A 23495-nucleotide genomic window follows, 5' to 3' on the forward strand; every position below is an offset into this window, starting at 1 on the left:
TAATCCTAAACCTACCATAGGGGTTGGGGACCTAGTAACATTGTTCAGTCCCGGAACGTGTGCTGTGTGAACAAAAGCCGTAATAATGCCGTGTCGTAGTGATGCCGCTGAAGCCGGGATCGTTCGCCAGCTACTGAAACGGTAACTGTTACGTAATGCCGTTTATGATCAAATCAGAAAAAAAAATGCACAAGCATGGTTTCTCGAGAGAGAAATCGCAGCTCATAAGCAAACTTAAGACGCTGCTGAGACATTACAAGTCACACGTCACATGTCTTTACGGGATTTTTAAGGGTTGTGTGTGAACACACTCTCTGATTCCGGAAAATCACTGGCAGTGTGAATGAACCAAAATCAAACGAACCCGGGTCAAATCCCGGGTCACTTTATCTGTGTATTTTCCAGAATCTCTGTGTGAAAGGGGCTAAAAAGTGACAACTTTAACATGCTATATTAAAATATCTGTGGGGTATTTGAGCTGAAATTTCACATACACACTCTGGGGACATCAGAGATTTATTTTACATCTTGTGAAAAGGGCATTATACCACCCCTTTAAGTAACTTGACCTGATATAGCCTATTATGTTTTCTAAGGCACGTTTATAAAAGCTAATTAAATGCCCACATTGAGTAAGGCCTAACCCTGGCTTAACCTAAGCCCTGTCTGTGAAACCAGGCCATACATTCTTATGGGAACTGGTGATATGTTATCTGAATCGGTTCATTGAAACGAACCGCACGAATGAACCGAATAGCTAATATGAATCAGAGAATTGCTGAACAACAACCTTTCCTTTTGTCACTTTCACTCTCAGTAAGGGGGCGTGTGTTTAACTAGTACAGGAAGGACTTACGTTAGTGGCTACAGCTATCTGACAGACGACGCTGAATCACATTTTCTTACTTTGGGTAAAAATTAAATGTTATGTTAATAATACAGTGATCCAGATCTATTGTTGATTATTGCGATAAACCCTGGCTGGATGAATCCAGCTAACTTACTGTAGTCCTGCATACATTGTCCGACGGAGCAAAGCCCACAACGGGACATTAGGATATTGCCCTATGTCATAGGATGACTGAAGCCCTCGTGAATGACTGTAAGCACACACAGATCTAACCTAAATGTCAAGCCTGTGTAGAGGAATTAAAGCAGCTCAAGGACATGTTTGAGAATTTCAGAGAGAGACTGCAAACGGTGCAGCAGGACTTCACATCAGGGTACGTATGAGCTGCCTCACTGCTTTTTTACTATCCAGAGTCTTAATAAGGTGTTGAGATAGCAAAATTATATGACCTTTAGAACCTGAACTCTAACCTGATATTGCATAATATTGACCTAACTTCTGCTTTGGCTTCTTGACGAGAGTGTCCGCTATTCAGCAGAGCCGAGAAGTGGACGCTAGCTAATTAGCCTGCTAATAATCTCACTTACAGCCAAGAGTGTTGTTTTTTTTGTCTTAATATTCACAAAACAAAAGCTGTTGGGTATTAAAAGAAAGAAAATGTATTTAATAATTTAATATTTGTGGGATGAGGGACACGAGATGTTCAATGCTGTCAAGTTAGCCGGATGCTAACAACTACAATCTGGAATTGCACTAATAACTTCCAGCTGACTGTCATGTGATGGGCGAAACAACATCACTCCCTTTTATTACATTTTCTCAAATAAAACTTGTTTAATAAAATTTAAATATTTCCAAGTGACACTGGTGCATGTTTTATATAACGACAATAATCCAAAACATATAAACGTAACCAAACAATAAAATACTGTAGTTTTATAACTAGGCATATTATTTGGATTTTAGGATTTTTACAGTGTCATATTTCAAAACTTCTCAGAATCAAGACCCTAAGTGACAAATCCAAGGAGGTGAAAGTAAAGAAAAAACAAAGGTAATGTGCTGTCTTGTTTGTTGTTTTGTTTTTATTTCAGACACACACACACACACACACACACACACACACACACAAACCAACGTGTTTTTATATTAAATGTAGACTCTCCATAGGCGCAATTAATGGTTTTATTCTGGCTAATGATATTTTCTATACCCTAACCACAACCCTACCCCTAAACATAACACTCACAGAAAACTTTCTGCACATTTTACTTGCACAATTTTCTTCCAATTTTTTTTTTAAATGTCGCTTATATATATATATATATATATACATAAATATATATATATTTTATGTCATATATTCTCCCAGAAGAGATGAGCACCTCCCTGAATATTCTGCTGGAGTTGAGTTACTCAGTCGGTAAGTTGCTTTCCTTTTTTGTACACACATTATGGCAATGATGTCAAGTTATCAACAAAAATTTCAGTGCAATGGAATCAAAGGAAGTATTTCGATAAATATCTGAAGTTGATGAATGTAGTAATAACTGTTTTTTTTATTTATTTTTTTTATGTTTGGGCTTTTTCTTCACCAGATATGAAGACACTTGGGTGTCCCTTCATAAACGGGGTAAAGAGTGTGCAAAGGCTGGGGAAGTAAGTTCACACATATAACTCTGTACAGTTGACTCATTTGTGGTGCCATAACCATGGTAACTAAACCCTGTGGTCTGTCAGATGGTGGACGGAGAGGTTGTGATGCTGTGTGCACACTGGGAGAAGAGACGAGGAGCAGTGCTGGAGCTGCAGGAACAACTGCAGCAGATCCCTGCTTTCCTCTCGGACCTGGAGACTATCACCTCACGCATCGGTGAGACATCACACATAAGAATCTTAATCAGTGACAAATCAGAGGTATTCGTACAGGGATACTTAGATATTTATGGTATTGGTAGATAAGGAGGTTATTAAAATTACTTTTAACTGTCATTTTAGTTCATTTGGATTAACTGACAATCTTCCTCTCTGATTCTCATTCGTACTTCCATATATTGATACTTCATCCCAAGCTGGCACAATGTGTCTCGACTTACCAAGCTGGAACATGAGCTGCTGTTAAGGGGAGAATTATCAGTGAAATATCACTTAAATTTCCACTTTTTTATCCTTGTAGAAACTAAGCTATCTTAAAATAAAGTACAAGTCATATGGATTGCTTTTATGATAGCTTTGAAATCAGTGCTTATTGTACATCTCATGTGGGCTTAAATGGAGCTTTTTCTGTGATAGTAGAGAAATAAGATCACCTTGACTGCCTTTGCAGAGTGTTTGTCTACACACAATGCTACCCACAATGCTACCCACTCTGTGTGTAACTGTGGTACATGGTGGTAATGAGAGTGATTCCTGTGGAGCTCCATCTGCTGATCTCAGTAGCTGTTGTTTATGCCATAACATTGCACCTATTGGCTTCAATCCTCAGACTTGGCTCCCTTACAAAGTGTATTGTGCAGACTGCCTACACAATAGCCAATTTAAAGTTGCTGGATTCTTTGATGAATAGAAAGAACAGCATTTATTTGAAACAGACAATTTTAGTAACATTATAAATGTCTTTATTGTCACTTTCGTTTATTTGAATACATCCTTGCTTAATAAAATTATTATTATTTCAAAGAAAAAAGTACGTACAGTACTGTATGTTTAACTGAAAGGTTTCAAGAAATGCAAGCAGTGATTTTCCAAGTGTAAATGGAATTTCTATACTAGTTACACTGGTTTGCAGTTTTATTAAGAAGTATGAAGTGGCCAAGTGTAAATACCACCTCCTCCACCATCTTTCTAATGCAAGCAGATATGAGATAAGGCATATCACGTTCCCTCTGAGAATCCAGAGCTCAAATTCAGAGAGAACTGCAAATTCTCATGGATTTTTAGGCACTTTTTAGTGTTGCCACTTGGTGGTGTTATGTAGCTATATGAAGTCAACTCGCACTGACAGCAAATAGTGCCTATATTTCTATTATCATTCACTTGTGCTCATTTTGTAGTCTGTAATGTAATACATGTACAGATGAAATGTACTTTTCTCAATGGAAATGACAATATGTCACCATACCTTGCATTCTACATCAGCACTGCAGAACTCCTTAGCTAGTAGCACATGAATTCAATATGATAGGATGCACACGTTATAGGGGCTTTGGCTTTTTTTCCTTTTTTTCCTGTACATAATATTTGCTTTAACATGTTATAAACTTCTTTCGTCTTCCATGTTTTTGCACAGCTCACATGGAGGCTGATTTTGAAGAGATGGAGAGTCGTCTGTTATATCTCGAGGATTTGTGTGCTCAGTGTGATCATCAGCGCTACAAGCACTTTCAGGTCCTGCAGCTGGAAAACTACAAGAAGAAGAAAAGGTAAAAACAGCGTTTATTTGCTCTTAAATAAAGGCCCTGACAGTTTAATGTGTCCATTATGTCTTTTAGCCAGTACTTTTCCTTTCTGCTGTCTTTTGTCCCCTTGGCTGAATTATAACCAGCCGTATATGTCAGAAAGCCTTTGTGCAAGGGTTCTGTAGGAAAGATAGAATGGGATTTAGGTGGTACTAGTTACCGGTGCATAAATGCATGGTTATCATAGCATCAACCACCCGAATCATCACATTTCCCCTTGAGCACTTGTTCATTCAGAGATGACTCTTCTGAAGGCATGCTATGATCAGGACATGCACTGTGTGCTGCATTTCATGGTCATTTTATCAGCTCACAATAAGTGCAGAACATGAAGGTTCTGTCCATCAAGGATTTGCCCCTTTAACTTAATAAAGGAACAGTACATTATAATTTTGACGATATTTTGCACCCTGGCAATGTTGAGAAGATATTAGGGCATCTGTATTGAATAAGAGTTTGTGAAACAAGCAATGTAACACCTGCTGTTTAGGTTGTTTATCATCACAAGGAAACTTCACACAGTGTGTTTTGCAGATTTCACAGAAGCACTGAATAACCACACGCAGAAATAAGCTTCAATGACAACACGCGAACGTCCTATTGTCCTTTTACTGTATGAAAACACTACCAAGCATGTATGTGTGTTGTGTAATCATGCAGGCATTTTTGATGATGTGTGCTCTCGCTGTTTGAGCCTGTAGCTAAATCATACATCTCTGGCTTTGCCCAGTGAGTTGTAAAGCAGCTGGGCTCAGTTCTCAGTGCCCTTCTCCTTCTGCGTGTGGGTATTCATTAGTACAAACACACAGATGCAAAAGTTGTCAGCGCCAATGAAATGATGCAGCCTCTTTTTCTCGGGAATATGTGCCTGTTTTAAACGGGGCTGACTTAATGTGACATCTGGCGAGATCTTGTGCTCTAGTTGGTCTATATGTATTTGTTGTGTATGTAACTTTTTTATTTATTTGTTTTCTAGGAAAGAGCTTGAGTCTTTCAAAGGTAAGAATGATAATTTTTCTCCATCTCCTAACTCCACAGCTAATACGAATATACATTAATAAATATGTTTACCAATATTTTATAATATGTATGTAATATATATATATATATATATATATATATATATATATATATATATATATATATATATATATATATATATATATATATTAGTTTATAATTATTACATTGTATTTATACTAACGAGACAGTAAAGATTTTTACATTGTTACAAAAATATTTCAAATAATATTTCTGTTTATCAAAGAATGGATAGAAAGAAATGTATTACGTTTTTTTTCTCCAAAAAATATAATATAACAAAATATTAAATAGCACGGCTGTTGTCAACATTAATAATAATCAAATTATTTAAGCACCAAATCAGCATATCAGAATGATTTCTAAAGTATCATGTGACTGAAGACGAGTAATTGCTGCAAAAAAAATCATCATTTGCCATCACAGAAATAAATTAAATTTTAAAATATATTAAAATAGAAAGCAGTTATTTTAAATTGTAATAATATTTGACAATGTTGATAATGTTAGTGTTATGACCTAACTTTTTTATGATCTAATTTTTTATGACCTATGATCTAATAAATCTAGACTTCAAAAACACTGACATTTTTTTACCGAGCCCAAGCTTTTGAATGGTATTGTATTTAATTAGTTACTTATAATTATGTAATCATACTATACTACTATACTATATAATTATAATTATATCATATTGCATATCATCTTATTATTTTATCATAATTTCTTTAACATCTGAAACAGATTCAAGAAGTAGAGAGAGCATATGTACTAAAGAATTGTATGAAAATAAATAGTTCAGTAAAGGGAACGAGTCATTGACCACTGACACTATAAAATAGTTTTTAAATTGTGATTTAAAGATAGAAACAGACTAAATAGTTCCCAGTTTAGTCGTTTTGTATATTATTTTAGCATTTTTATTTACATCATGAAGCTCATTTAGTGCTGAACAATGAGAATAACCGTGTAGTACAGTAATTACCCAGGCGACACAAATCAACCTCAGGGAGTGCAAAACTGCTCTAGTGAGTGGATGCTGCTGTCTTTATTTGGTCTTATGATGCCATTAATTCCACACTGACCTCCAAGGGAGGCTGCCTGCTCCATCTGTTCATACCTACCGTCCGGAGAAAATAACATTCACTTTCATCATCGCAGCTCCTCCATGTATCAGATAGAGATGTCGTACTAAACAGAAATTGCCTTTAGGCGGCTATCATTGTTCACATATCCGTGCCCTTTATCTAGAGAACATTTAGGTCATCTGAGTGTTTTTGAATGTATTTATTTTACATCCTAGTGATTCCACAAATGCCTTTGTCACTGAAAAAGTGGTAAAGACTGTTTATAACACTTCCTTTGGTACGTAGGTGGTGTTGCTTGAGATTGGCTCGTTGTTTGTGTGGGCAGTGTACTTCAAGACTTCACACCTCATACTTGATTATTTATTTATTTAGGTTTTAAAATGATTTTTTATGTTTTTATTAATTCATTTTTCCCGTCTGGACAAGGAAGCTGTGGTTTACTAGTATGTGCAGTGTAAAATGCAACTCACACTATGATTATTCACACTAATGTTGACGTTATTCATGTTCTCTAATTCTCTAATTGTAATATTAATCATAAGTGCAGTTGAGTGTTGTATAAAGTATAAGATCGATTGATTAGTCCCAGATTGCAAAGCGATGAAGGCAAATATTTTACACAAAACTCAGATTTCTACAGACCCTCACCCCTATAACAGGATATGAATGGTACGTTCCCTGCTTTCCTCCTCACTCCAGCTGCATCTGTAGCTCTGTGTCCCTGAGCAGGCAATGTCTCAGCATTCCTGGCCATAGAGGAGCTGCTTCTGGAATAAAAAGGAGAATATAAGATGTTCATTTAGCTGTTCTTCAGCCTCACTTTAACTGCAGTCTCAGGCTTACCAGTCCTGCTTTCAGCTTATCTGCACTCTTCAAGGAGAAATACAAAATGTCCACGTCGGGAACTCTGGACAGCAGCATGAGAGATTCTTGTAGGTTTCCAGACACTCTTTTTTTAATTCAATATTGAGTAGATGGTTGTAAGGTTAATTTGATGTGCTGATGTATTGCAGTTCTGGGTGTATTTCAAGGGATCTGAATTGGTGGTTTGCAGTAATTGTTTGTCATCTTTGGGTTTGGCAGGCTTTAGTTATGGAATTTCAGCGCAGATTAGGATACATACTGTGGCTTTTGTGTCTGTATGCTTTTTCATTACCAGCCATCATAATGCAAGCCTATGCAGTGCTTAGAATTATATTTTTTATAAAAGACTTTGGATACATCAAATTTAGAAATGTTGCTGTAAATCTGTTTGAAAGACATCCTTGCCATGGAGTTGTTGTAGTTATTTACTTGAAATTAGGGTTAGTATTCCTGCTGTTCTATGTGTTGAGAGCATTGCTGTAATATGACAATGTCTTAAAGAGCCAAAGTACTGTTTGCTTAACTTGTGTGCCCTCAGACCATTGTGCCAGTTGGTTGATTTTTGACCTGTACATTGGGTTGTAGAGCTGCAGCCTCTAGGTGGCATGTATTACAATCTCATAAATTTATCTCAGAGATTAAGCATTCACTAGAGAGAATTTATATATTATATTATAATATGTTATATTTTTAACGGGTGAGCTACTGAAGCATAAGAGTGACGGACGACATTATGGATGACATTATGTTATGTTTTGTTTATGCGTGTGCGTGCTTTTCCTTTCGTTTTGTTGTTTGTTTATTTTGATATATTAAAGTGTTTGAACGTTCGCCGGTTCCCGCCTCCTCCTTCCCTTATCAACATACCTCTTTACACTTATCAACACTGCCCGCGGATTTTAGTAATAAAATAGCTCAGCTACTGAATCTCTACATATATTTCTCAGCAACGAGGGGGTTACTTCGCTATTTTGAAGTAATTAAACTCACAGCTTTGTTAATAATAGAGAGAGAAGCTGAACAGACGCAGGTACGAATCTCTCTCTCTCTCTCTCTCTCTCTCTCTCTCTCTCTCTCTCTCTCTCTCTCTCTCTCTCTCTCTCTCTCTCTCTCGATAATTAATAAAAAAAAAAGCTATAATTCAATTAATTCAAATAAATGTAATCTTCCGCACTACTATATCTAAGCAGGCAGAATGCTAGATCTAACGCGCCATAACTGATGAAAATAACCATAAATTTTACCCTTCCGGTCAAATATTGCGCTGCAAACATCAATGACAGCTTTAAGTTGTCAATGGTGGCAAATGACCATGGTATAGACCTTATGTAGCCCCGCCCCTTTACAGCGCTGCGCTCGTTGTCTTTTGACTTCCGGTCTGTATTTTCACAGCGATTTTGCATGTTTATTAATGAACGGCTCGTTTTAAAATCTTCCCGGTCGACTGACATTTGTTAAGTCATGTTTAAACATTACAGTCCTCATGATAACTTTCGTTAACTTTACATTAAGTAAATCCACTTAAAAAGCTAATTACTCCTGGACAGCAATGCCATAGAAATATACAGAGCGACCGCAAAAACGGAAGTTCAAAGACAATATTCTAAAGATGGCTGCGCCCTTGTTTCTCTGGCGCATAAGGTCTATAAGCGGGCTAGCCATGCATTAAACAATTTTAATGCACTTTGCGGAGGCAACCACCCTCCACTTCGCGTCGGGTGGTTCCTTGCCTCCATTTCTTGCATTTAGTATGGGATAATCTAGCTGCTGCTAGCTGTGCATTAAATAATTTTAATGCACAATGTGGAGACAAAGAACATCCCGGAGCAAAGTAGGCCTATTTTCAAAGGTTGTATAGTTTGTGATTTGTGCGAGTTGGATGTTTTCTAACATAAAGTTGCTAGAACATTTAGGTTTGAAAAAACCTAAGCAAAGGGGCTACTCTTTATTTTAAAGGGGTGGTATAATGCCCTTTTTACAAGATGTAAGATGTGTCTTTGATGTCCCAAGAGTGTGTATGTGAATTTTTAGCACAGAATACCCCACAGATATTTTTGCTCTGCGTTGGCAGAGAGGGCGGAGCTTCAACAGCTCCTTCTTTGAAGCTTTGATTACCTCACACAGACATGCATTGAAAATTTCAAAAACTTTTAGCCTTTTATGTTCAAACCGGAGTCAATGATGTCAACGGAGTCAATGATGGAGAGACTCAAGAAGAAGTGACAACATGTAGAATGCAACAGGACATCTCTGAATGGTTAGTTGATGAATTTATGTAGCTGATGTGTAGTTATCTTCTAATCAGTGATTAGCATATTCTGTCTTGATAATCTATAAATCCTGTTCAGGGACGGGGTTTATGTAAATTCTAGGGTTGGTGATGTCACTAACCCGGGAGGAATGTCGTGTAGTCCCTACCAGCCGTTTGTTGTAGTCCTTAAAAAGCAATTTCTTTAAAAGCAAATATCTCCCTTTGCTTTGAACTTCGAGCATTGTAACTTTGCAGATGTTGTTTATGCTCAAACATAACATTACACACTAACTAAAGTTAGAAAAGTGAAATCATAATCAACCACCCCTTTAAGGTGTTCTTGTTACAGTGTAATTATACATTTACGTACTGAGTAATATCAAGTAACAACATGTACTTACTATAGGGTAGGGTTAGAAATAGTGGTTGATTTAGGGTCAGTTGCTTGTAATTATGCATAATTTACTGTTATTACTGCATGTAATGTGTAACAAGGACACTGTAAAATAATGTTACCAGCAAAGGTTCTACTGACACAAACCAGAGACTATATATAATTCATTGTCTATCCTAATTGACTGTGGTTGTTGGGCAGAGTAGTGATCTTGAACCACCCATGTTTTGAAAGAAGACTGTGTTCATACATTCCTCTGTCTCCCTTTTCTGTTGCTGGATTCTGGGGTTCGGTTCTGTGTGCGGAGGCAGGTCAGCTCATTAGAATGAGTCATTAACCTGTCTGGCTCATGGGCTGAACCTGCATCACCATCCGCTGCCAGATGCTCCACTGATTAGCACCGCATTTCTTCTGCTGCATTTTCCTAGAAGATTGATGGTTTTAATGATAATTGTCATCAGTGTAATCTAGCCATATTCACAGTGAGCAGACCATGAAACTGTGTTGTCGAAGTCGTAGCCGTGGTTCTGTCCATTTGCCCTCACAAAGGTTCTTAAAGTGGGTATGAAATGGAAGTTGCGATTTATTATTATTAATTTTTTTCCTTTTGTGACGTACATCCGAGTGAAACGTCTTTTCGAACAAAAAAAATGTAGGGCTGAACTTGATTTTGTCCATGGGGAATGTATTTGATGGTTGTGGTTTGCTATTGGTCAATCTCATGTGAGTGACAGGTTGTCCTGCCCTCACAGCAGTAAACATCATCAGAGAAGAGTTGTCGTTGCAAGAGGGAGGGGAAGTTATTTTGATTTAATTATTACGGGGACACATGAATTAAAAAAAAAAGTGCATGGATAAATCATTCATAATAATATTCCATAAAAATTTTGATTTGTTCATTTTGATTTCATGGTGACTTTAACATGTTTCCCTCATTTCTGAGGAATGTGTGTGGAGGATGTGACAAGTGTGATCAGAGAGCCTCGGGCTCACCCTGTGCCGTCAGCTATCATTAGCTGTCACACGTACGTAACGGAAAATGTGAAGAAAGGCACAGCTTAACTCTGCAGATTTAGTGCTTTCATTCTGTATCCATGATTTAGTTCCCGTGGACATGCAATCTTTCAAGGGAGGAAGCTGTCCGTTAGCATTGCCATTCATCTTAATGGCACTTGCTCAGATTGCGTAGGACAATCCACCCCTTACCCCACCAGTACTATGGCAGCTCATGGGCGCTGCGTTCTGCTCTCAGTTTTTTTTTTGTTTTTTTTTTTGACAATCACCTGAACCTCAGATGTGTTAAGTAGAAAAAAGTCACTATTCATGGGGTATTAAGAACAAACCCAATCCCCTCACTTGCAGCTCTTCTGATCTGTGACGTCAAAGGCTGCAGATAGGGACAAATATAAATCCATTTCATGCCTTTAGAGCCCTTCAAATAAGTTAGGAAAGGTGGCATCTACTGTAGTGTTGTCACGATACCAAAATTATTGTTTCGATACCGATACCAAGTCAAGTATTGCGATTTCGATACTTTTTCGATACTTTTCCTGAAAAGGGAGAAACACTCTCAAATATCATTGCTGTGCTTTATTTTAAAACCGGGACAACATTCTAATCATATAACACACTAATAAATGAACATATGAACAGCAGATATATTAAACATTTGAACAAAATATGAAATATAAAAATATAAAAAATAAATTAGAGCAATGACATTCAAGGTAAAAAAATATATAAATTTAGCAGCATTATCTCATTTATCATAGGAAACATAAGAGCTTTATCTTGATTCTGAACTTTGAATAAAAATATGAACAGCGATTATATTAAACAATGTTTAATATTGGTATGATAAGCCTCATTGGTGATATAGGCTATTTGACGTGGGGAGAGAGTTGTGGAAGGCCTATACATCATGTTAAATATATAGCAGCAAAGACAACGTCGGCAGTGTTGACGGCAAAATAGGCTACAGAATAATTCGTTCTGTATTGAGAGGTGCAATATTTGAAAATCAATAATATTTTTTTAAATTACATTTTATATTGTATTTGTCAAAACTTTCAAACATCAAAATGTCATTGATTAATATGTATTCGTGTCAAAATGACATAGAAACATCTTTTCCTATTCTATTTTGCCTGGAAACGCTTCCAACACCGCGTGCGTGTCGCGTGAAAAATAGGCGTCGGTTCTATTTCTAGCATGCCCGCGTTTTCCGCGCGTCTCGAGCTGCGCCCAGACGCGTGTGTCACGCAGGCAGTTAACATGGGAGCCGAAATAAAAACGGACACGACACGCAGCCAGTGTGTCGCCGGCCATCTGGAACGCGGTCATTCTTAGAAGTATCGATACTAATAAATTAAGGAATAGTGGCGTTTTTAATTTCCGGTTTACTTTTGAAGTTTCGGTGCACCGTGCAACAGAGCAAGGTAGGCAACGTACTTCCATATGTCACTCCTCGCGTCATCTTTTTCTACGAGTCGTGGACCACTTGTGCTCGCACATGCAGCCATCTCGCTGTATTGTTTTGTCTGACAGCGGCAGGTTCTTTGCTGCGTGCGTTAGGAAAAAAACACAGACGTCCATAGGGAGGCGTTTTTTTTTTTTTTTTTAGTATCGATACTGATAAATTTAGGTATCGTGACATTTTTAATTTTCGAGTATCGCGATACTTTTGAAGTATCGGTACATCGTGCAACACTAATCTACTGTAATTAATAAATAAAAATTAGGAATATATATGTTTGTGAGGTTCTTATCAGTCCGAATATGGAGCTGATTTTGAATGGCCGTCAAAGGAGAAAGATGCTTTTTGCAGCCAGATGGCATCTACCAGCAGGAGCTAAGAAGCCAAACCTTGACCTCTTGGAAATTTCATGTTTGTAAGTAAAATGTATTGAACCTGCGCCATTGCATGTTCCTTCTAATTCTTCAAGAATTAGCCTCCCCATTAAAAGCTTGCATATATTTCATTTAAAAAGAGAACAGCCATTAAATAAGGTTGATGTCACAAATTTAGACTTGTCTATGGAAGGCTACATGTTGGATAGTCAGTATATGTATATATTTGCTATATTTTGCATGTCTGTGTTTCCTGATACAGTAATGGTAACTTAAAGCAGTGTCCTGAAGAAATTAATACTTTTATTTACAAAGGATGCATTAAATTGGTCAAAAGTGACAGTAAAGACATTTTTAATGTTACAAAAGACTTCTATGTCAAATAAATGCTGTTCTTTTGAACTGTCTATTCAACAAAGAGTCCTGAAAAAAAATGTATCATGGTTTCCACAAAAATATGAAGCTGCACAACGGTTTTCAACATTTGTATAAATGTTACAATAATTAATGTTTCTTGAGCAGCAAATCAGCATAGTAGAATGATTTCTGAAGAATCATGTGACACTGACGACTGAAGTAATGATGCTGAAACAGAAAAAAAATAAAAAAAAATATTTTAACAGTCATTTTAAGTTGTAGGAATGTTTCACAATAATATTGTTCTTACTGTATTTATGATTGAATAAATGCAGCCCTCGTGACCATAAGAGACTTCTTTCAAAAACAAACGAACAAAAAACAACTTACTGACCCAATCTTTTGAATGGTAGTGTAAATTAAAGGAAATGGTTAGAAATATTCCCTTGCATATAGATTTTAACCTAAAATGTTGATGTTGAACGAGAAACAAAATGTTATTTGCCATTTACCTTCATACCAGTTTTTATATTAACATTTAATTGGCATAGTAGTAAACAGGTAGTTTAATAACTGTAAAGAGATGGGATAATAATGATTCTGCTGTGAAATATTGATTTGACAAGCGTGAGGGGCTGAAGCAGGTTAGTAGCGCAGGCGGCATCAGAGGAGGCTGTCAACCAGATATCATTGCTAAACTAATGTCATGAAAATACATGCATACATATTCAGTTTATTTTAATGTGCTTGCATCATCTTCATTTACATAGCCCACTTTTGCAAGGCTAATGTTGTGCTGAAATGGGCAACAATGGTTTCCTAGTGAACATGCTTAGATTCAGCCTAGCACTTTTATTTAACACTGCTCAACCAGCGTGTCTGTTGAAAAACAATATGTGACAGGACTGTAGTTAACACCACATCCTAATAACAGAGGTGCACTTCACAGCTTTGTCAATGGACTCATTTTCCTGACAATACACAGGATAACGGTAGACAAAGTCTGCTCTATATTTGATGTTGCTGTGTATGCATACTTGCATGCATTAAAGGTTTTTCCAGCACAGAGGGCGATTAGTGACCATGTCTTGAAATACTTAGTGTTTAGGGAGTTTTAAGGGAATTATTTTGCATAATATCAAGTTTTTGGAGGTCAAATAAACGTTTCATTCTTTTCATCATTTTTTTAGACTGTGACACCATAAGCTTTGACAGGATGTTTGTACCGTATCTATGCATACATCACACCTATAAACACCACAGACGGCGACATTCAAATAGCATAGGCAGACTTCCTGCTTTTTAGAGAAGACTATGCACTTCCTGTGAAAGATAAAGTATTTCAGTGCACATCTTGTATCACTCGCAATAAGCGCACCCACTCTCGTGCCGCGTACAAAAAAGAAGCGTTGCCACCCCTACTAGAAGATCATAACACGCTGTGGTAAGCTAGCATGCTGGAAAGACATTTGTGTAGGATTTTCTTCATTGTTGGGCTGTAGAAAACATGTTTGAAAATGTACAGAGTTGAAGATCTCAGAGGTTTGCGTTAGCAAATTTGCAAATATTTTTGGAAAAAGCATGCATTTTCTATTAAATAAATGCAGCCTTGGTGAACATAAGAGGCATCTTTCTTTTGAACAGTAGTTTTTAGAATGTTGATAACATGTTGAGAATTATGAAAAATATATTACAGATCAGATACTTACTGTAGAAGATTGTTATACTTTATCCACAATTGTGGATTAACTTGACACAGCTGTAGCATCAGTAGGCAGTGGCCATTCAGATTAATGCGTTCCTACTAAACTTGTTGAGATGAACACAAACTGAATCTATATGTAGTGAAAATAAGTGTAATTGCTTTATGTGTGCTCAAGTGTTGTGTTACTACAATGATTCTCTGAGGGTGAATCCACTTCCCTTTCCAGTTCATTTTATGCTTCCATCCCCCATCTCTCTTTCTTCTCTCTGGCATTTTGTAACCTACTTGGATTTTTATGTCTCTCTTTAGCGGAGCTCGATACAGAACATGCCCAGAAAGTGCTGGAGATGGAGCATGCGCAGCAGGTCAAGCTAAAGGAGCGACAGAAGTACTTTGAAGAGGCATTTCAGCAAGACATGGAGCAGTACCTCTCCACAGGATACCTCCAGATCACGGATAGGAGAGGTCAGTTACCTATTTTATAAGGATCACTTGTGCACATACTTGTTCAAATGCCTGAAATTGATTTGTTATGCTCTCAACAACACTTTTACTATTCATATTTACTCTCCTCATGAAATGCAATGTGCATTTAGTGGGACAGTGGGTTTAGTGGGTTCTCTTTTTCATAGTAACCTTCAGAAAATAGCAGCAAAATAGTTTGAATCACAGCCGCTCTATATGATGTGCTACTCACGGCTCTGTCCTTCCTTTTATGAATATTTAAACATACTGTTACTGTGTTAAATGGGAGGTTAAAGAGCTTATGCAAGGATGTTGATGGTCTTCTCTTTCCTCTCTCCTGCCTTAAATGCTGCCCTGATGTGTGAGGTATGCTTTCCCATGCATCCCCCGTTCTTCAGGACATCTTCTTTTTCCCAGCCTCTTCCATCCATGTCAATATATTAATTATATTGTGAATTTTGCTTGTATATTCCTGAACTATATCTGCTGTTCTGTAGGTTTTAAAGCGATCAGATGGTTTGGTGTTAGGATTCACAAAGTTAAAGAAGTAATTGTGTTTTTTTTTCTTTCATCTTCTGGGGCAGATCCATTAGGCAGTATGTCCTCAATGGAGGTGAATGTTGATCTTTTGGAACAAATGGATCTCACAGATGTGTCCGACCATGAGGCCCTCGATGTCTTCCTCAGCTCCGTAGGTGAAGAGAACAGCGCTCTCTCTCCTGACACAGGTCGGTTGTGCTGTTAATGTAACCTGATTTCATTTGTTTCTTTAAAAATTTATTTTGGTGCCTATGCACTTTGCACTTTTTCTGTAAGCACCAAAGTACCAAGAACCAAAAACACAAAACAAAGAACTACTGTGACGAATTCAGAATCAGAAACAGAATCAGTTTTATTGGCCAAGTGTGCTCACTCACACAATGAATTTGTAGCAGCATTGGAAATTTCAATACACCGGTGTTGTTTCTTAACACACTTTTGTGTCTAGATAAGGACAACACATTTTGTGTTACTTTTAAGTCAACCAATGTGTTATTCCTCTTTACACGGAAAGTATGTTGAAATCTTTAAATCTGTTATAGTTAGACAATTTGTCAAATGTTATTTTTGATCCATTTGAACAAATCTTGCATGCAATAAAAACATGTAGTTTATAGAATTTATTAACCCTGCATTTACATAAATCAAATTTCAAAAATATGCAAAATTCAAAAAAGTGAACAATTAAATTATAGTAATTTAATCATTAACAATGCTGTTTGATTGAAAGTGTTCTTGAAGAGTTAACGGTTAATTAAGTTTGTACTTTGAATTAAAAATTTTTTTATTTGACAGCATCTTAAACATTAATCATTTTTATTTACATATTTGTTCAAGTGCATAACATACAGTACAAGTGTGAGGGTCGGTGAGATGAAGCCTCTCGTGTATCTGCCTGTCACTGTCAATAACTGCCACAGGTGCTTTAGGGACTTCTACCATTCAAAGCTGCAAGGGTGCAAACAGAGACACATTTGTTATTTATAAACATGACAAATATAGAATAGAAAGCTAATGTTAGCTAGAATGCCAAGAAAAACGTAAGCGTCAGAGATAATGTTAACTTCTTTGCTCATTTTGCACAGTACATGGCACTGTGAGCTCAGTTCATTTGTGACAGAGAGAGATGATGCGGTAAACGGCACCGTGAAATTCCCTCATGTGAATCACGGCATGGCGACAGCGTGTCATTGATTAATTAGAAGCTATTTCACTCACAATAAATCTAACAAAAGAAACCATAAAGCTTGTTCAAATGAGTTCCCTCCACCGAAATTGTGCAGCGTTGGCTGTTATAATGTAGCTTGTGACGTCAGAAACACCACTGCGTTTTTGAGACTGTCTTTGGTTCACCACAGTTTTAAGGAGAAAAATACTCAGCAATGATGATGACTTATGAATTTGCACATGGTTTGTCTTATCTCTCAATATTATTTTTATTAGTTTTATAAGAACAACAAAAGTTAACAAACATAAACAAACATACCCCCCCCCCCACAGAATTTGGGAAAATTAATATGAGACTTTGCTTCAATAAACCCTGTTTTTTCAAGATTTAAGACAGACCATCTCAGCAAGCCATCTCTGAAAACATGGGGGAGCAGTGGCTTTCCAATCCCTTGATATAATTCTCTTGGCCACAACCATTCCCTGCATTAATGCCAGCTGCAAAAAATAACAGTGTCCGAATAGCCAAAGATGGCCAGTTCCAATTCAGGAGGGAAAGTTTGATCATATGCCGCTGAAGACCAAGAAAAAATATCTTGCTAGTGACTCTAGAGTTTCAGGCAGAACCAAAAAGAATGAGATAAAGTTCCCTCTGCACCCTGACATCGGTCACAAATTGTAGACACAGCTGGGTAGATCTTGTGAAGTTTGGATTTAGAATAGTGCAGTCTGTGTACAATTTTAAACTGAATTAATTGGAGTCTTCCATTGATGGAACAGCTATGTATTCTCTTCAAGACTTCAGACCAGAGGTTGACAAATATATTGATACCAGCCTCTTTTTCCCAGGCTACCCTAAGATAATAAGAAGATGTATTCAACTGCGAAGAGAACAGGGAGACAAATTGGGAAACCATATGCCTGGAATCTGGTACTTGTCACACCAGGTCATAGAAACAATGCTCTTCCTGCTGAATCCTATAGTCAGAGAAAGCCTGCTGAGCATAATGCCGAACAGCCGAATCTGCAAATAACGAAAAAAACGAGAGTGAGAAAGATCAAATCTACTAAAAAGGTGATCAAAAGAAGAAAGGTGACCGTTTGTGTACAGCTCGTTAAAAGTAGAAAGACCCTTATTATTCCACATTTGGAAGATTATATCACTCAAAGCGGGTATAAAATTATGATTCTCACTAATGGGAGAATAAAGGGAAGGCTGCATGATACCAGGAAATGTCTTAATGTGTTTCAATATCCTTAAAGAACTATGCACTACAAATGTTTTTAGTAATGCTCTTTAAAGTAACATTCAAATTGGCTAATTGTAAAGCCGGGAGAGAACTCTAGTTTACAGAATGAGATTCCATGTAAATCCAGCTAGGATAATCCACTACACTCTCATAAGAATATGGCAATTCATAATTCCAATACATCAAAGCCCTTACGTTCACGGCCCAATAACAGTGTTGAAAAGATGGCATTACCAACCCGCCCAGCTCTTTAGATTTCTCTAAGTGTGCCTTAGAGATACGATGTGCCTTAAAACCCCAAATAAAAGAGAAAATGATCGAATCTAGATTTTAAAAAAAAGATTTTGTAAGATGGATGGGTAAAATCTGAAACAAATATAAAAACTTTGGAAGGGCCACCATTTTTATAGCATTAATGCGGCCAATTAACGATGGTGGAAAACCCTGAATTTTCCAATGGTAGATTTAAGGCTTTTTATTGCAGCCATAAAGTTAAGCTTAGGAAATAACCAGTCGTAAATAAGTAAAATGATCCCAAATAAAAAATAAAAAAAAATTATTAGGAAAATGACTGCCAAGAGGAACAAAGATGCTTTTATTCCAGTTAATTGAATACCTGGAAAAAGAACCAAAATGGTTTATTAAATCCATTAAAGGGGATAAAGAATTAATGGCGTCTTTTAAAAATAAAAGCAAATCATCCGCATATAAAGAGAGTCTGGTCTCTACAGACCCAATTGTAATGCCACTAATAGAAGAATGGTGCTGAATACTTATAGCCAGTGGCTCCAGAGCCACATTAAATAATAAGGGACTAAGGCAACAGCCCTGTCTTGTCCCACGATAAAGAGTGACATAGTCCCTGGTAAGTATTACTGATTTTGGGTTTGCATAAAGCATCTCAATATATGTACGAAATTTTTTACCAAACCCAAACTTATCTAGCACTGAATATAGATATCGCCACTCGATCTGATCAAAGGCCTTCTCTGCATCAAGTGAAATAATGGCTGCCCTAGACTGCTGAGAGCCTACACTATACATAATTACATGAATTAATGAAGGGGTTTGGCAAAAAAAAGACTTTGGCAACAATCTTCTGGTCACAATTAAGCAAGCTCAATGGTCTATTACTGGAAGGATCTGTGTCATGTCTTTCTTTTTTCAATAATAAACAAATGTTCGCCCCGTAGAGAGAATTAGGGAACAGTTTATTTTTAAAAGAATGATTTATCATTCTAAGCAGTAGTGGGGCAATTATGTCTGCATGAGCTTTATAGAATTCAATACAGAACCCATCAGGCCCTGGGGCCTTACCGTTTGAAAGGGACTTGATAGCCTTCAAAATTTCATCCAAAGTGAACTCTTTATCCAGCTCCTCTCTGGCAGCCTCATTAAACTTTGGAATGTCAATAGTATCAAGAAAGTCAGTAATATCTGAGTCAGGCACATTACATTTTGAAGTGAAAAGATACTTATAGAATTCTTGAAAGCAGACATTAATTTCCTTTGGCTTAGTTAACAGCACACCAGACCTTGATTTAAATTTGTAAAATTGCTCTATTAGCCTGTATGCCTCTTAGTTGCACATGGTTTGTCTTAAAGCATATTAAAAACACTACATAGACATAAAAACATTAAAAACTTGATTTTCACCACAGGGGGACTTTAAGTACATTAACAAAGTAAAAATTATTTGTTACTTTCCACCACTGCCGTGTATATGTGTAAAATCCGCCTTGACCATCTACAAGTGATCACAAAAGACATTTTTGAAAGCCTCTTAATGCCAAATACAGAATTTTTCTTTCCTCCATGCAGATATCCAACTATGATGAAACTTGCTCATGAGAAGAATAACAGCTCACAAAGTTAAACAAAGCAGCAGTGTGATTGGATGATAATTAACACATATTGTGTTGGACACATTTGCATTTTTTTTGTTTGTTGTGTAAACACATTTAACACAAAATGACTCCGAAAATGTGTTAAGAAATAACATTGTTTTTTGAGAGTGTACTTTAATACAGTAAGTAATAATTGTATTTATGTTATTTAAATACAGTTATGTACATGGGTAAAATAGGACAGTGGTTATGCAGAGCTGTGTTGTTTGTGCAGGTATATAATCAGAGAATGTATTAAAATGTTCTATTTATTGCATTCAAAGTCCAGATAAGATCCAAAAATCTTATAAAGATGCCGTAAAACAAATCCATATGAATCTTTAATCAAGTCGTGAATAGATATGATCACTTGATTGTGTCTAGTATCACATATGGCAAACTTGGAAGCTAGTGCGTGCACCTTCAGAACCTTTTTGAATCTTTAAAGTTTTGGTCACTTCCAGTGTAGGGACAGAAACCTCACAGGTTTCATTAAAAATATCTTTTTTTATTTTTATTAACCAAAGTCTTATGAGTTTGGAACGACATGAGGAAGAGTCCATTTTTCTCAGGATGTGATGCATATACAACATGCATGATTAGAAATACACCAAATAAATGAAATATAAAACACTAAAAACTAAAACAACTTTTTAAATGATACAAGTGAATTTAAGCATCACAGCATTATAATGTACAGTACAAAACAGATATTCATTTTGAGATTGGCTAAATATTACATTTAACAGCATTATTGATTATTAATATTTTTAAAGATGATCTTTTAAGTGAGCATTATAGAAGACAGTGAAGAAAATCTAATTATAAATGTGCAATCATATATATCCAATGAGTGTCCCATTTAAAAATGGAAATGAAAAATATAGTAGTTTTCAGCTGTCCTCAAGTTTTACCTTATTTAAAGCCATTGCGCAAAACACTGAAGATATTCCCTCTAGTTCAGAGCAGACAATGCAAAAAGAAAGTGCAGATTTTGTCTGAGTGCTGGAATGACTGTGAACACGTGAGACTTTCATGGCATGGAAGTATTCAGGGTTGTGACTGCACTTTAAGGCTAATTCATATTCTGAAATAGATGTTGTGACATATTTTCACCTTGTTCAGCAGAAGGCCCAGCTCTGGAACCTGGCTCATCCCCATCAGACATCAGCCTGAAGGTGCCCTCACAGACAGAGCTGCGGCAGACCGTGTCCTCCATCTCTTCCTCCTGCACCGACACCATCAGCGGTGTGACCGAGGGTCCGGATGAAGAGGATGGCAGCGAGGAAAGCTGCAGCGGAGACTCCCCACTGGTCCAGTCAGATGAAGAGGAGGTACATGCTGACACAGCCCTCATGGCCCTCCCAGAAACAGAGCCTCTCAAAAGCTCAGACGACAGCGACACGCAGGCCCCCTAGTGGCCATGCAGGGGGAAACGCACTCGCTCAAGTTGGTCTCTGGACATGAAAACCTGTTTTACATCAGTGCCCAGACAGAAGGAGTGCTGATGTCCAGCCAGATGTTTCTTCATGGCTTAATGCGACACTTTGAGATGAAGGTTTTGGAGCCTTGTTGAACGCTGTTTGTGCTCAGCCTTGAGAGCAGCTCTTTTCAGACTGTTAGCACTGTGATTTTTGCTTTATTCTTTCCCAAAACAAATAAATCAACACAATGTATGATACAATTCTTCATATTACCTGCTGCATCAGAATTATATAGAAATTAATAAACATTTTACAGTGTTCCTGCTAATATCACTGATGTATGTTGCATGAATTTGTAATGCAGAGCTCATTTTTGAGCCGATTGAAAGACTCTGTATAAATAAAATATACCTTGAAATAAGATGAGCCTCACGGACATTCTCAGTGAAGGACTGATATTTCAAATCATAGTGATTGAAAAAAAAATCTTCCACCAAAAATTTCGCAGTCTCCGGTATAAAAATAGCTGTAAAAATTTGGACCATCTGTGGTTGCAAAATTTACAGCTCCCTGTACAGCAAGCTGTTGCTCTGAAACCCTGTTACCTCTGTGGAAAAACACTGAATTAGCACGGTACCTGCAGTAAGAATGAGGGTTTAAAAGGAAGGTAAAGTCTGACTGCATGGCTTTTAAAATGTTTCCAAGAACTAGGGATGTTCTGCCGTTCAAAAGTTTGGGGTCTGTATGATTTTTTTGTTGTTGTTGTTGCTTTTAATTATAATTCTTAATTCAATCATTTAAATTCTTATGCTCGCCAAGGCTGCATTTATTTGAAAATACAGTAAAAAAGTAATATTGTAAAATATTATTACAGTTTAAAGTAACTGTTTTCTATAATACCATTTATTCCTATGATGCAAAGCTGAATTTTCAGCATCATTACTCCAGTCTTCAGTGTCACATGATCCTTCAGAAATCATTCTAGTATGTAATTTGCTGCTCAAGTACGATTATCAATGTTGAAAGCAGCTGTGCTTCTTAATATTTTTGTGGAAACATTGTGGTCAGGATTCTTTGTTGAATGGAAAGTTCAAAATAACAGCATTTATTTGAATTTTTTGTAACAATGTATAAGTCTTTACTTTCACTTTTTATTAATTTAATGTATCTTTGGTGAATAATTAGGTGGTGAAGAAGTATTCATCTCTTAAAAAAAAAAATGCTGACCCAAAACTTCTGAACATTAGTTCTAAATACATATTCAGATATACAACACCACATTTTAAAACATTAGTCAACATGAACTACCAATAAAAATACTTTAAAATCATTTATCTTAATGTTCATTTCAGCATATACTAATGCATTATTCAGTTTAAAAGTTATATCAGGTAATATTATTTAATGATCTACACTAACATGCATTTTATATATATATATATATATATATATATATATATATATATATATATATATATATATATAAAATATTTTTGTACATGCTTATTCCTCTTTTTTTACATTTAATTTTTTTACCATCATATGATGTTCAAAGGAAATATTTTAAAACATTAATAATTTAATAGCACTGTTAAATGTAACCTTCAAATGTAAAAATTTTCATATTTTCATATGGAAGTTATTTTCATACTTTTCATACTGGATATCATTTATGAATGTTAATGCCTTAAATGTTTTAATGCCTAAATTAGCATTTAAAATTATTACATTTGTGTTCCGTATATTTTTTGGGGTATTTTGGGTATTTTATCAGTTATTGTCCTTAACATCAAAATAGTCACTGTTTGGTAACTGTAATATCTGTGCATCTCCACAAAGAACATGAGGCCAGTGCATTTTTGGAAGGATTGACAAGTGATTTATTAATTAAAACAAAAAATATAC

General features: G+C 36.4%; 1 protein-coding gene across 7 annotated transcripts; it reads left to right on the top strand.

The window, feature by feature from the left end:
* Positions 1 to 803: 803 nt before the first annotated feature.
* dtnbp1a (dystrobrevin binding protein 1a) lies at positions 804 to 22011 on the top strand. Of its 7 annotated transcripts, none has more exons than XM_084088692.1 (10): positions 804 to 1223; positions 1851 to 1904; positions 2223 to 2273; positions 2449 to 2509; positions 2591 to 2723; positions 4140 to 4272; positions 5285 to 5307; positions 15168 to 15323; positions 15917 to 16051; positions 21295 to 22011. In XM_084088692.1, the coding sequence occupies exons 1-10, from the start codon at positions 1168 to 1170 to the stop codon at positions 21582 to 21584; spliced, it is 1092 nt and encodes a 363-aa protein (XP_083944818.1). In that variant the 5' UTR covers positions 804 to 1167; the 3' UTR covers positions 21585 to 22011. The 7 variants fall into 7 exon arrangements, with proteins under 7 accessions (XP_083944818.1, XP_083944814.1, XP_083944813.1 ...); XM_084088688.1 differs by having other exon boundaries at positions 816 to 1223; positions 15908 to 16051; XM_084088687.1 differs by having other exon boundaries at positions 819 to 1223; positions 15908 to 16051; positions 21292 to 22011.
* Positions 22012 to 23495: the final 1484 nt, after the last annotated feature.

This window comes from Abramis brama, assembly GCF_963993115.1.
Source record: "Abramis brama genome assembly, chromosome: 17".
Classification (NCBI taxonomy): domain Eukaryota; kingdom Metazoa; phylum Chordata; class Actinopteri; order Cypriniformes; family Leuciscidae; genus Abramis; species Abramis brama.

What these genes read in the sequence shown, in the direction of transcription:
- dtnbp1a (XM_084088687.1), top strand. Translation starts at nt 1,168, where the DNA reads ATGTTTGAGAATTTCAGAGAGAGACTGCAAACGGTGCAGCAGGACTTC. An exon ending in AAAGTAAAGAAAAAACAAAG is followed by an intron (nt 1,905 to 2,222) that starts GTAATGTGCTGT and finishes ATATTCTCCCAG; the next exon opens with AAGAGATGAGCACCTCCCTG. An exon ending in GACTATCACCTCACGCATCG is followed by an intron (nt 2,724 to 4,139) that starts GTGAGACATCAC and finishes GTTTTTGCACAG; the next exon opens with CTCACATGGAGGCTGATTTT.